The following is a 14,559-nucleotide window of genomic DNA, read 5'->3' on the forward strand; positions in this document are numbered from 1 at the left end:
TAATTTTAGCACTTTCAAAAGTTAACAATTGTAGTTTTCGATCCGAACACTTTACGCGAAAGTGGAAACTGGATTAATAAGGAACACTAAACTAAGTCGTGATGAGTAGATCTAAAAAGCTATTTTTTATTTACATGCAAAACCTAATTTATGATTTCTTAAAAATATTAATATTGCATTGTTTTTTTTCCTAATGTGACTCTGTTGTTATGATCACAATATTTGGTATGCTTAACAGCAGTAAACTTTGTCATCCTTCTAATTTAACAGAACAGTGTTAAAACATGCGCCGGATTTTCCGCTTAATCGGCATCCTGCTGTGAACTGGAAAGGCGCAGACTAGACAATCCGAGCTAAACAGACAACTAAATAGATTATTTTTTGATGGCAGATGAATTGGCGTTAAATTGATTTCCAATTGATTAGGTCTAGGTTTAGGTCTAAGAAACAGCACCTGCTCGAGCAAACGGTACAATTATTCTGTACTGTCCAGAGAGAGAGTTTGAATGGTTAGAACTCTACATTGTCAACATTTTTAACCATAAAAACATAGAAACTGCACGAATTGATGACGTGTAGAGTCGCTGGTACCACAATCGGCTTTGGAGCATGCTTAAACGAAATACAGATATGAGTAGAGATAACTCCACCAGGAAGTCTTTTGCGCCCCACAATCATCCTGCGTTGCTGCTGATGGTGCTGGGGAGGATGGCCCGGTTGCTATCGCATCGGTGGCACCATCTGGCACTGGAGGAGTTTCATGCGGTGCTAGATTGCTGTCTAGGATCTGTCCTCTGTCTGTTTTCGAGAGAGGCTGGGTAGTTCCGTTTATGTTTGTTACTGTCATTTTCGTTACTGCAAGTTTGGTGTTCGGATTTGCTTAAATATTGAACAATATTGTTCTAGATTAGTTTTGTTTAATTCTATTCAAAGGTTAAGTGGCATTATTAAAAGCACGGAATGAATGCTATTCTTTATCATTATTTATTTACAGATTTACATTTTGCTCTAACAAGGGTAAAAATTTTGAAGGTTAAAACAATTTGGAATTTATGTTTAGAAAACAGCATAAATAAAAACAAATGACGGTTTTGAGACTCATAAAAAATTATTGGTTTAATACAATATGTACGTACATCCCAGTTTTAATATAATTGCATAAGTGTCAACATATTAAGAAAATAGATTTTTTTGCAAATTTATTAAGAAGCAACAGTACTTGCCAAATATTAACGAAACAATAAATAAATAAATAAATAATATAAGATAGTTAAATAAAGAAAATTTGATTTTATCTTGCCGTTTGCTTAGAATTGAAACTTGATTAATTAGGAGTGTTTCTGCTTAATAGTAAACAAGATTTACCAGAACTGAGTGAAACATATTCATATTTGAAGTTCAAAATAAACCAAAAATAGGTAGAAAAAATAGAAATATGAAAAAAAATAGTTAAACTATGAAAACTGGTGTAATAGCCGATAGTTTAAGCTTTATGGTAGTAAAAGCATTTAAGAACATAATGTCATAGAGGAATTGCTTGTACTTTATCCATGATAGTCACCTTTAGTTCTAGCACATTCTTTCCCACGCAGGGTGAAGTATTCTACTTGATGCGGAATAGGACGTACCGCCAAAACTTTAATTTCTTTTCAACCGCTAGGATTGGCCGAAGAATCAAACCAGGCAAAAATCAGGTTAATCGATACAATGAGTCAGTCATCGACGGATATACGTTTGGCCAACCCGGAAGCACATGATTTAAGCATGAATGTTCGTGCGTGAAGATCACAGGGAAAACAAAAAAAAAATAAACAAATGAATCCACAGGGATAAACTACTGTTATCACGATGGTTAGCAATTGCGGCAATGCGATGGATTTCATTGTTAGTGTATATCCTACCTTCTTGAAAAGTCGTGCTCGTATCATTTTCATTCTGTGCCTCTAGATAATCTTCGCTGCTAAAGCCAGGTAGATAATCAGGGGGATACTCAAATCCGGGATCACGATGTTTATCCCAGAACTCAACCTAATAAGAGGGAAAAAATAATGCTTCGTACTATTATGAACAGACGGTAGACTTACTATTCTTGTTTCGTTTTGCTTCTTTGCTGCAGCATAGTTGATAGTTGCCTTGTGCAACTGATGTAAGAAATCCGGCATTTGCTTTTTGGCTACCCAGGTTGTTATGTATCTCGGAATCGATAAACCAGGGTTATCAAAGTAGGTCAGGATGAAGGAAACACCCGGCATGGTGAAACTAGTCGTCGGTTTGATGACCATAAAACTCCAGTACTCGTTCACACGTTGATTGCTTGGTTTTAGCGGACATTTTGGATGTTGGACGCTTTTGTTGACAATTACGATTACTTTTTTAGACCGATCCACGAAGTATCTTCGATTATATACGTAGTCACGGTTAGCGAATAATTTCTAATACGAAATTTTAAATTGTAAAATCATTCGAATTTTCAAACCCATTATAAATTCTTATACTTACAGGCCACAACATCTCCCAATAAATGATGTGACTGTTTGAGCCCTTAGATGCGTCTTCATCTACAATTTCTAAACTGACTGCTGTATTGTCCCATTTTTTCCTGTATTCAACATCAGTTTGGACGTGCAGAAAATCTTCTGCCGTGATATCTGGATACTCCACATAAACTGTCAATATAATTATGAATAAGGACTTGTCCATAACCACTAAAATTATTAATCTCACCTTTATACGCGAATAAGCCGGGCTTTACCTCTCGGCGCCAAGTAATCATACTCTTCTGTTCTATGTACGGTTCCCAGGCAGTGAATTCATTTTTCTCCTTCGACAGTATATCGGTTACGTTTTTGGGGCAGCAACAATACCGGATTCCTTCGATTCGGCAATCGATTTCTTTCCGTCGTTGGCAGCGCGGACAAAAAATCGTTTCTTTCTGCAGCCGTTCGAGAAAATTGAAGTCATCAAAATAATCCTTAACGTCTTCATACTTAATTCGTTCCCGATCCCAGTCAAAGGCCAACAGCGTTACTGACGAAAGCAGAAAACCTTTTGCATGGCGCTGAACCTACGAAGCAACAAAGTTAATTCCACTGTTTAGCGAGAGCTAAAAATATCTAATTGAAAAATTGATAACAAACACAGTGACTACCAGCGCTGCTCGCGCTAGTCCCGACGATTACATAAACGTTCACCCTCCGCCGACGATAGCTACCTACCTGTCCGCGAAAACGACGCAGCAGTTCCCGCAGGGCTCGCTCGTCCCAGATTTTAGCGTAAAGAGCAAAAATCTGCTGGCTCCTACGAAGCTGTTGTGCAAACACGAACTCACATTGTGTGGCCCAAAGCCGCAGGATGTTGGGAGATTGATCTTTTACATTTTTACGCAGATATCGATTTATTCTACCGACTATCAACGATTTACTGAACAGTTTCATCTCTCGACCTTCCTTTAGCTATTTTGGTTAACATCCACCAGAAAATTAACGAGAAATAGCAATTACTAACAACAAAACTAGACGCATAGCTTGCGTCGTCAATTCTTTATGCAAATTTAATTAGTTCACTAGCAGCACAAACGGAAAAATCACTTTATTAGTAAATTGTACGATATTTTCCGCAGAAACAGAATTATGGAAAGTTGTGATGCAACCGCCTGCACCAGCAATATTTTTGCAGTAACTGACATTTCTTCACAGAGATGCCAGATTTTGTGTCACAAAATCTGTACACACTACAAAAAAAATAACCCATTTAAATATTTTAACTACATATATAGATGAAAATCACGAAAATCATCATGATGTTAGAAACAATTAAAAATAAACGCTTGCACCACCTTGCACGATTGCTGGTTGCTCATTTAGCGAGTTTGTTATTTGATTGTACTGACTGTAGCTAGTTACTTAGCGAGCAGACATGATGATACTGAGCGAGTTTACAATCAACTCGCTTATTACTGTCTTAAACTTTGATTACATTAAACGAGTTTGCTGGCTGCTAGTTAGCGAGTTGATTTTAAACTCGCCCAGTGTCATCATGTCCACTAGCTAGCTAGTTAGCGTGTAGACATAGTGACACATATGGCTAGTTTACAATCAACTCGCTAACTAACAACTAGTAAACCCGTCTGATGTAATTGGAACTTTATCTTACAGCGTATATTGTCAATTGCAAGGAAAATTGTACCGTCCAAAGTGCGATATCGCTCATAAAAGTGTTATTTTAGCTTAAATCGTTTCAGTATCTTCGGCGCACTTTTTCGTCATCTTCCAAGCCATACGTGCGCCGAAGAGACCGAAACGATTTAAGCTAAAATAGCACTTTTATGAGCGATATCACACTTTGTATGGTACAATTTTCCTTGCAATTGACAATATGTGTTATTGCATTAAAGGCACGATTAAAGTAGAGTGACTATATATACAGAGTGGCGACAATGTCAAAATTGGAATGATAATTATCTGTCAGTGTCATTCCAATCGAGCAGACGACCTATCCAACGCGCATGCAGGAAAGAGAAAGAAAAACCTTGGAAAACCCGCATTGCATACATTTGGGATGACTTGTCGCCACTCTGTATATAGACCTTTGCACGGTGCCTAACCTCAACTCTGGTTTGACGTTTTTGTGTGTTTTGTTTTGATTCCCTTTGTAACCTAATTTTATTGCTACTGGGTTTATTACTTGTAATTCGCACCACTTGTTTGCGGAAACCGGAAATACCCGACTTTTTCGAGGCAGGAAAAAGATAACAGTTCTGTGTAACATATATTTTTGTCCTTTTTGCAGTTTTTTGCTTCTGGGTCTTGCGAATAAGTAATCAAAACAAACCCCACAACACTGTCAAACCTGGAACGAAAAAAACGCACTGACATCTGCGTGCAATGCTTTATAGTCACTCTAGATTAAAGGTATATTTTCGTTTACAGAACTTTTTACGTAGAAAGAACATGTGGATTGTTATAGTCAGCCCATCGACATCTCTATATCGAGCTGCAGTGAACGTCAGCGACAGCATGTCCTGGGCTCAAAATTTGACAGCGGGCTTAAATCAGACTGCTGGCAGTTGAGTGAAACGCAATGCTGACATGCTATCTCATTTTCGCACACACGAGATGTTGGCGGCGAAAACATGGTTGCCTGCCGATGGGGTGGTTATAGTCTCTCGTTTTTACACACTGGCCCACCCCTCGGTGCACTCCTTGCTTGTGTGTTGTGTCAAGCTTTCAAGCGTATCAAACATTATCCGCTGGGTATGAGCTGTCACGCATCAGCAGCGGTTCGAGCATAATCTCTACAAAATCTCTACAAATTCATTCAGTTGGCCGGTGCGTTTTGCAGAATGATAACAAAATAGAAGTTTCATCTCATTTGAATTCTTGATTTAAACCTGAAAAAGTGGTGAACCGAAAAAAATAATTGTAATTGTGATAAAAACTTAGTTTTCGTCATGGATAAATCTACTGAAAGTGAAAATAGCCCTGTAACGAGCGGGAAAAGTGCAAAAAACGGTAATGGCAAAGAGCCAGGCAAAGAGAAGCCTAAATGCGTGGATACACAGCAGCAGCAGCAGCAACAACAACAACAGCAGAAGCCGGCGGTTAAGCGTAAACGAAAGAAGCGTGCCAAGGATGCGAACGCCCCCGCTTACCCATTGACGGGATATGTGCGCTACATGAACGAAAATCGGGAAACGTTCCGGCTTAAACATCCTACGTCAACGCCCGTTGAAATAACCAAACTGATGGCGGAGGAGTGGGGCAACCTTTCGGATGACGTTAAGCGGCCTTTTCTGGAAGCTGCCGAAGCTGATCGTGAGCGATATCATCGAGAAGTGACTCAGTATAAACAACAGTCCAACAATAACGAGGCAACAACCAGCAAAAAGATAAAAACTAACGGGGGCGAGGAATCGGATATGGCGTATCTTAATGGGAAGGATGAAAAACGTGAAATTCGTGTCGGAGATTATGAGATACCCATCTTTACTGACGACTTTTTGGAACATAACAAACTGATTGATTCTGAACTCAGAGTTTTGCGTAAATCAAACATTGACTACGAACAGCAAAATTCGGTTCTGGAGAAGCATGTTGAGAATATGGACAATGGTATTCAAAAATTGGAAAATGAAACCAAAGGCCTAAAAAATCGCAATGCAATGTTGCTGAATCATTTGCAAAAACTTCGTTCCGTGCTGGCGACCGCCCTGGCTGGACTACCGATTGGGGAGGAGAAAAAGGGCGCAACGTTAGAGAATATCGACAAGTACATGTCCGATTTGCACCAGATGGCCAAGTCTAGCACGCATGGACATACGCTGAATAAAGCTAAGGATATAATCCGTAAATTGGATCTGCAGAGTTTAGCTACGTAAAGCGAGGTATATAACACATTTTGGGTTATTTTTTGTTTATGCTAACGTCCGTTCTTGTCATATGCCCATCTCTAGTAAACTGGACGAATTTTATATGCTAAAGAATTATTTCTTCGAAATGTCCTATTAATCCACTCGGTACAACGTGTTAAAACAAATACGCCAGGACATAATGGTTTAATCAAATCATAGAAATAAGTTTCAACAATGTTACTCGATCACTAAGTTTGATGTTAACAACAGCTGATTTATTCAAGTGGTTTAACAAACCTTTTTGCTTGTTCCTTCAAACACAAAATGTTTACTTTCTATTTTGGGTGGCCGTCTGCCCGCCCATTGCGGAATTGAGAGCAGCCACTAGCTCTGAATCTACCCACAATAGCTAAATAGCTGCACAACTTAACTGAACTACGCATAATAACGAGACTTCGAACCGGACACTGTCCCGCGCTTTATCATTTAAAGAATATCGATAAGGTATCGTCCGATACCTGCAGCTTTTGCAAACTGTGAACACGAATGTTCTGCGCGTCGTCCTTTATTCCAAAAAGATCATTGGCGTTATTAATCATGTAGTGTCGAATTGGGACACTATTATTTAGCAAAACTCAATCAATACTCATTGAGCAGTCCGCAAACTGATTATTGTAATCGTGGCCTGCCGCAAAAGACGATGTTTCAACCCAGTGTCTTTCTGGCATTTAAAAAATCTTTGCTAAAGTACCCAGTTTAATCATATGAAATATTTGGGAATCACGCTTCACTGTGACAGTAGCCCTCAAATCGCACTCAAAGGCACTCTGAGAGTTAGGTTTTATTTAATAACACGCATAAAACCTATAAATATTTTCACAATCATGATTGCGAATTTTTATGTTTGGTGCCATTCTATGATTACCTAGTCATATTAGAGAGTGATTCAAACATATCTTCCAAATTGAATAATTGCCGTTTACTTTGGATTGACAACAAAAATTTCAATATCTCGTAATTTTAAAATCGACTATAAGGAATAAACTAATCCTTGTTTTTCCAATGCATTTTCTTTAATTGAATTTCGGCTATGAGCAGTTGCGAGTCAATATAATAATAGCGATAGCCCCACAACTGTCATGTACTCTTGGTTAGAAAGCTGGCGGAATAAGATTAGATTCTGAAAACGGAACGTAGTACGCACCTTGGCCTTGATTCGATCTGATGTGTATCATGAACAAATGATTTTTGTCGGACCAACAGATCAAATAAAAAAAACTAACTCTTATACCTATTGTTGTGGGGACTTTAAATTTCATCTTGCTTAATAAACTCGTTTTGTTTTACCATTTCAATATGTACCGCTGTTGCATAATATATTTTTCACTGTTCGATCTTAATTTCATAATGGTAAAATTAAATTTCTAACTTTTCGCCTAAATAGCTTATTTCTTCGACGGTTTTAATGAAAAGTATAGAATAAGCAAACCGATGCTGGCGTAGGTAGCTTTCGCGACCTAAAATAAAGGACTAAAATTAATAATTCATTCCGTAAAGACTTCGCTTTACTACACACATTGGCCCGTCCTCTCATGGTTTCGCTGTTGAAGATCTTGGAAAGTCCCTTCAGTTTGGCTTCGTCAACGCTATCACCACCAGCCATTCTTGAAAGTAAAACATATAAATTATCTTTAAATTGAACTTATTATACTAAAACTTACATGATCAGTTAGTTTAGTTACTTCTCGCGAAGAAAATATACGAACGAGAAATCTATTCGTTCTCGTAGAAACAGGCAGAATGACAGGTTAGGTTATGTAATCGCGCAGCTACTCAGAAGCTGTCAGCCAGCTGTCACAAACTTGAAGGTTGGGTAGAGCTCCATCTTGTGAGGAACTCACAATTTTCGAAATTAATTTTATTGATAATTGTTTGAAAACTGCAAATTATTCAATTAGAATTGAATTACATAAAGCAAAGCCATGGGTTTATACCGTCTTTAGACATTACCCTTCTTTATCGACAGACTTCGCAGCCGGCTGTTAGAGTACAGGAAAATTACGGGGCCAGTGCAACAATCCTACTGACTCTAACTAGCAAGCACCGCCTAGCCGAGATTCGAACATACGACGATTGGCTTGTTAGACCAGCATCGTACCTCGAAGCTAGCTGGGCGGTTGAATTACATACTTACTTACTTAGGTGGCTTGCCGTCCTAAGACAAAGCCTGTTGAACAAAATTTCTCCATGTAACTCGGTTGAGGGCTACCGCTCTCCAATTCCTCGGACACCGAGTACTCTCCGCCAGATCTCGCTCCACCTGGTCTAACCATCTTGCTCGCTGCGCTCCTGGTCGTCTTGTTCCTACCGCATTTGAGGCGAACACCATCTTTGCAGGGTAGTTGTCCGGCATTCTTGCAACATGCCCTGCCCATCGCATCCGTCCAGCTTTAGCCACCTTCTGGATACTGGGTTCGCCATAGAGCTGTGCGAGTTCATGGTTCATCCTCCGCCTCCATACTCCGTTCTCCTGTACGCCGCCGAAGATCGTTCTTAGCACTCGTCGTTCGAAAACTCCGAGCACTCGCAGGTCCTCCTCGAGCATTGTCCATGTTTCATGCCCGTAGAGAACAACCGGTCTAATAAGCGTCTTGTACAGGGTGCACTTTGTACGGGGACTTAGTCTGCTCGACCGCAATTGCTTGTGGAGCCCATAGTAAGCACGACTTCCGCTGATAATACGCCTCCGAATCTCACGGCTGGTATCATTATCCGCCGTTACCAGTGAGCCAAGGTAGACAAATTCATCGACTACCTCAAACTCATCGCCGTCGATCAATATACTACTGCCCAAGCGGTGTCGTTCGGCCTCGGTTCCGCTGGCCAGCATGTACTTTGTTTTAGACGTATTTACCTTTAACCCAATCTTTTCTGCTTCGCGCTTTAGTCTGGTGTACTGTTCAGCCACCGCCACAGATGTTCTGCCGATAATATCCATGTCATCGGCAAAGCAGACGAATTGACTAGATTTGTTGAATATCGTGCCCCGCGTGTTGATATCCGCTCGGTTCATAACACCTTGTAGCGCTATGTTGAACAGCAGGCATGAAAGACCATCACCTTGACGAAGCCCTCTGTGTGATTCGAATGAACTTGACAATCCACCCGAAATCCGAACACAGCACTGCGTACCATCCATCGTAGATTTAATCAGTTTGATGAGCTTCCTGGGGAAGCTGTTCTCGTCCATGATTTTCCATAGCTCTTTCCGGTCGATGGTATCATATGCGGCTTTGAAGTCAACGAATAAATGATGCGTGGGAACTCTGTATTCACGGCCCTTTTGGAGGATTTACATATGTTGAATTACATATGAATGTATATTCGTTTGTGTTAAAAATTGATTACACTTTGGAAATCACAAAGAGCCAAAAAAACCCATTTGATAAAAAACCCATGGAAAAACTGTTAAATTTCTACGTCGAGTTAAAAAACGAATGCCCAATGTCCCGTCCAACGTATGCGGGCAGCTTTAGTCGACTTCTGAATTGCTGTAGAGATTCGCGAGTTCGCGGTTCATTTTTGGTCTCTATATACCGTACTATGGCGCAAAACTGGTCAAAAGTCAAAAATCCAATTCCAAGTTTTTGCCATTATTATATTTTCTGCACTCTTAAATGATTCAAGCCGTAAATAGGTCGGATTTAGCTAAAGCTAGGTTGAAACTACTCAAAATGTCCTTAACCTTCCTAATGCATTAGAAAAACTGCAAGGTATACAGGCCTAAGGGTTATACGAAAGGATGACGTAGGACTATATCACTCGCTTTAAAGGGCCAAATATGACGTGCCATTCGAATGTCCTCTTTTGACATGAATGGCAACAGGCACGTAAGTTAGCGGTGTCGATTCACTGTCTCTTGCTCCGAGAAGATTCTACTAGATTCCTGCCTCCAAAAACTCCCACATGCCAAATTTGGCTCCATTTGCTTGATTAGTTCTTGAGTTTTGAGGAAATTTGTGTTTCATTTGTATGCGAACTAGATGTTCCGGGAACGGTAGTAAAGTGGTCATTCGGGTCCAAAATGTCCCCATTGTACTTCCACTAGTCTTATTTTATCAAGCCAATGTGATTTGATGTGCCGCAAAATGAATTACCTCAAAGTATAAAAATGTCCTCCGTGACCTGGTAGTGGGTGTTTTGGAACCGACGCAGAAATGGCCATTAGTCAACAAATATTCGCCAGGTTTTAGGCATACCTTTCAAACGAGGTAAAGAAAACGAATTTCGGATTGAAAATGGATGAATGAGAGCAATTTCAAAACTTGGGTCGTTTTCGACCCCAATGCATAATATGTTACTTTTTTTTGCTGTGGCTCTCCTAGATGTCGCTGAAAGCTGAAACTCCCCCACAATGCTAGTTTTTCAAAGTTAGGAAATGTTAGAAAATTTCAAGTCTCTAGCTCGCTTCGTTACTGAGTATCAAGCTTTGTAAGTGTGCCGATGGGTCGAAAACGACCCCAATGCACTAGGAAGGTTAACCAAGATAATTTATCTAGGTTTAATTATTTTAGTATTAAACGAGAGGTCTTAACACTGCAAATGTATCTACCAAATTTCATAAGGATTGGTTCTACCTGTCAAAAGTTATTTAAAAATGATTGATGAACTTTATTCAAGAAAACTTTAATGACAAAACCTTTAATGGGACCAAACCTCAAAAACAGAATAATAAAGTAAAAATTGTAGAACACACTAAAATAAGTAACTTTGAAGGTTAAAATACACTCTGACGATTGTTTATTGCTAGGATGCATATGGATGATAACTAGCACAGCGTTAACAAAAAGTTGAATTAAGTTCCGAAGATGTGTCGATATGATCATTTTTAGCTCAAAACGCTAAAAAAGCAATTTTTTTACTCGACCACTCGACCACTCGACTGTTTTCGATTGGAATTCGAATGTGAAAATGGTTTCTTTCTAAACCTAATATTTCCATGTTTATCTATAAGTAAAAAATAAAAAGGTTTGACAAAACAGGTCTTTCCTTTTAAAAAGGCTGCACCACCCAATACTGGAACTGGGAGGTGCATGGGTCGAAACAAGCTATAATCTGAGATTATAAACGGATTCGAACCCATAACACCCGCCAGCATTGGACAAAAGATAAGAGTCACAACGACAACTTGTTAAGCGTAGCTACCTATTACCTCCCCCCCTTCCTTTCCACTCTTTCCTCTCCATTCCCAAAAAATCCTTCATTACTTTCCCTTACGGTCCCTTCATCAATTGTAGAACCATCGTTTCAAAAAATGGTTGAAAATGGTTAAAAATAATAATTTTAATTTTAATACATCGAAACAGTGGACCCCTCGTTCGCCAAGGGGTCCGAAAGTTTCAAAATGTTGAGTTTTTGTCGAACCTTGAGATCTATACGATGTGATATTGCCTAAATTTGCAATGAAATAACTAACAAATGGCATGGTTCTGTGAAGAAGAAGGATAGGGCATTCAAATGGAGTAAAAAATGTTTTGACGGTTATCTTGGGTTTGGTCGCCATTTTGGATTTTTTCAAAAAATCGCCGTTTTCGCCATGACCCCCCAACCGATTTTCCTTTTAAGACCAGAGAGGGCCAAAGAATAGCCCAAGTAGCACATTTTACGCACTTACGGTTGCAGAAACTTTACAATAATCCGGTCATAATCCGGTTGCCACAACTAGTTTTTAACGACTGTGCTGCAAGTGATAACGCGTAGCTTTCAGCGACATCAGGTTGATTCAGTCGCGGTAGATAACAGCGTGGCGGTCACTAGTATCGCATGTTGTTTACAACAGGCTGTTTTTGGCGTATCTTAACCATCACTTAAGCGTCAGTGGTCCAATCAATGATAGCGAGCCGATAGGTTCTGACGTCGATAATGGCTGAAAAGTGCCGACTATCTATGAAAATGACTTTAAACGTTCTGGCGACGAATACCGTAGTTTGAATTCCAGTCTCTACAAATCTTTTGTTTTGAGAATTCAAACGGATCTGCTAAGGAATCCGAGAAAATTTGGTTTTGTAAATTCAACGCGTAAATTTCGCTCAACGTGTACCTTGATAATGTTGAATCAAGTTCGGGATCTGCTGCTTGTGAGCTTTTTGCAAAATTTTTCTCCTCGATTTTCGCCGTTGAATCTTTTTCAAATGAGAGTGCTGCTGAAAACAATCCTGTCAACCTTATAGATCGCGATATTGTTGAAATTACACTACAAATGATTATTACTGCTGCGAAAATATTGAAATGTCCGTATTCGGCTGACCTGGATGGGATTTCGGCTATTCCTCTGTGTTGTTGCATAGAAACTCTTGCTGCCCCACTCTACTGCATTTTCGACAAATCGTTTATGCAGGGCAAATTCCCGAAAATTTAGGAAAATTCATCCCTATATGTTCCAGATCTTTAAGAACGGTGACCGTCGGAATGTGAAGAACTACCGTGGGATCACTAATTTTCTAGCTACATCCAAATTGTTTGAAATAGTTGTTAGCACTGTTCCCGAGCAGGAGCGAAGAGCAAAATAATATCAAAATGTGTTATTGAAAATCGAATAACTCATATCAAAATTTGGTCTTGTTTTGGCTGACATAGTTGGTAAAATAACAAAAAATAATATCAAAATTTTACTCCTTTAAGGCCAAAAGAATAACTACTTGTGTTATTTGAATAACAAAGCAATAACATGACTACATTCAGAGTTTAGAATAACATATTTTAGTATTATTAAGGTATTGAATAGCAAATTAAGTAGTATATGATAGGTTACAAAATCATTTTATAAAATAGTTATAATCTGAAATCTCTTTAATCAATAAAAAAATTGTATGAAATATATCGAATGTCATGTTAAGGCCAAAATAAGATATGATAACAAAATCAGTTTTTAAACTCATCTTATAACTACTGTTTTGAATATCTACTCAATAACAAAATGTGTTATCAATGTATCTCCATATCAATTCAATAACAAAATATACCATTATAACACAGTTTGATATTAATTTTATATTATTTTGCTCTTCGCTCCTGCTCGGGTTATTACGCGTTACCCTAAGATCTACATAGCTTCCGATCAGCATGGATTTGTCCCTGGTCACTCCGTGATTACAAACTTTTTGGATTTCGTGTCTAACTGTATTTTAGAAACTGAACGTAAAGCACAAGTTGACGTGAAATATACCGATCTGAAAGCAGTATTTGGCCGTATCGATCACCATATACTGCTTACCAAAATTTTACGCTTGTGAGCTTTAGAGCGGTTCGTTACGTGGCTGAAATTTTTCTTGTGTGACAGAGTTTAACAAGTTAAGCTTGGATCGGATTTATTTTCGGTATTCTCAAACAAATCAGGTGTACCGCAGGGCAGCATTCTTGCCTCACTCCTTTTTCTCATATTTTTCGATGACGCAGCTCATGCCATGGACAATGGATGTCGTCTTGCTTGGTTAGCCGAGCATTGGCTAGGCTCCTGGGTGATAAAACGGCGAATAATTTCTCGATAAAATTCTCCGGTGTTTTTACTGATGAAAGTTTGACTATTGCAGAAATATCCGTAGCCATCGAGTGTGTTCATTTTCTTGGTCATTCGTAGAATCACCTCACCGTTGCGAATTCGAAACTTTCTCGATCCATTGGATCGGACGGTATACCATCTATTTTTCTGAAAAACTGCATCCCTGCTCTAGCCGCTCCAATGGGTCATCTTTTCAACTTATCTGTCTTTTTAAGTGTTTCTTCTTCAGTATGGAAATTGGTGTAAACCTTTGCGTAAACCTTATATCTATATCATTATAACTACCTATAACTTGAATTTTAACACACTGACCGCAATATTGCACTTTTGCTTTCTTCTTTGACGATTTACTTTATGCAACAACAAACAGCATTGGAATGTAACTCGCATGCTCACCATTTTCCCCTCCCTTCACTATGAAATGAGAGCAAAGGAGTTCTCCTCAAAAAGGAGTCTTATTGTGTTTACATATTCAAATCCTTCATATATGTGCGCCTATGAGGCAGCTACCCTCAAGACTGCCACATATGCAAGAAACAGAACTGTGCCCTCAAAATAGGATTTGATTGTTGCATTGACTTGTTAGAATGTGGCTGTAAATGTCCTGATTGAAATTGTTTTTGTATTTAGAATTTCTATGATTTTCAACGTA

General features: G+C 39.0%; 2 protein-coding genes across 4 annotated transcripts; one reads left to right on the forward strand and one right to left on the reverse strand.

Moving 5' to 3' along the window:
* LOC128734973 (stAR-related lipid transfer protein 7, mitochondrial) lies at positions 1-3,605 on the reverse strand. 3 transcript variants are annotated; one of them, XM_053829394.1, is made up of 7 exons: positions 3,216-3,605; positions 2,725-3,064; positions 2,500-2,666; positions 2,085-2,432; positions 1,902-2,028; positions 673-879; positions 1-612 (listed from the first exon to the last, which is right to left on the reverse strand). In XM_053829394.1, the coding sequence occupies exons 1-7, from the start codon at positions 3,432-3,434 to the stop codon at positions 536-538; spliced, it is 1,485 nt and encodes a 494-aa protein (XP_053685369.1). In that variant the 5' UTR covers positions 3,435-3,605; the 3' UTR covers positions 1-535. The 3 variants fall into 3 exon arrangements, with proteins under 3 accessions (XP_053685369.1, XP_053685370.1, XP_053685371.1); XM_053829396.1 differs by lacking the exon at positions 1-612 and adding an exon at positions 1,562-1,656 and having other exon boundaries at positions 769-879; XM_053829395.1 differs by having other exon boundaries at positions 1-879.
* A 1,756-nt stretch (positions 3,606-5,361) lies between these two features.
* LOC128737392 (high mobility group protein 20A) lies at positions 5,362-6,455 on the forward strand. The gene has a single exon (XM_053832018.1). The coding sequence runs from the start codon at positions 5,450-5,452 to the stop codon at positions 6,374-6,376; it is 927 nt and encodes a 308-aa protein (XP_053687993.1). The 5' UTR covers positions 5,362-5,449; the 3' UTR covers positions 6,377-6,455.
* Positions 6,456-14,559: the final 8,104 nt, after the last annotated feature.

The sequence above is a fragment of the Sabethes cyaneus genome, chromosome 2 (genome assembly GCF_943734655.1).
Source record: "Sabethes cyaneus chromosome 2, idSabCyanKW18_F2, whole genome shotgun sequence".
NCBI classification, from domain to species: domain Eukaryota; kingdom Metazoa; phylum Arthropoda; class Insecta; order Diptera; family Culicidae; genus Sabethes; species Sabethes cyaneus.

Excerpts from the sequence above, each read along its gene's own strand:
- LOC128734973 (XM_053829394.1), bottom strand. The coding sequence starts at position 3,434 with ATGAAACTGTTCAGTAAATCGTTGATAGTCGGTAGAATAAATCGATAT. Across the intron at positions 2,029-2,084 it reads AGCAAAACGAAACAAGAATA|GTTGAGTTCTGGGATAAACA; the intron begins GTAAGTCTACCG and ends CCCTCTTATTAG. Across the intron at positions 880-1,901 it reads GAGCACGACTTTTCAAGAAG|CAAATCCGAACACCAAACTT; the intron begins GTAGGATATACA and ends TCAATATTTAAG.
- LOC128737392 (XM_053832018.1), top strand. The coding sequence starts at position 5,450 with ATGGATAAATCTACTGAAAGTGAAAATAGCCCTGTAACGAGCGGGAAA.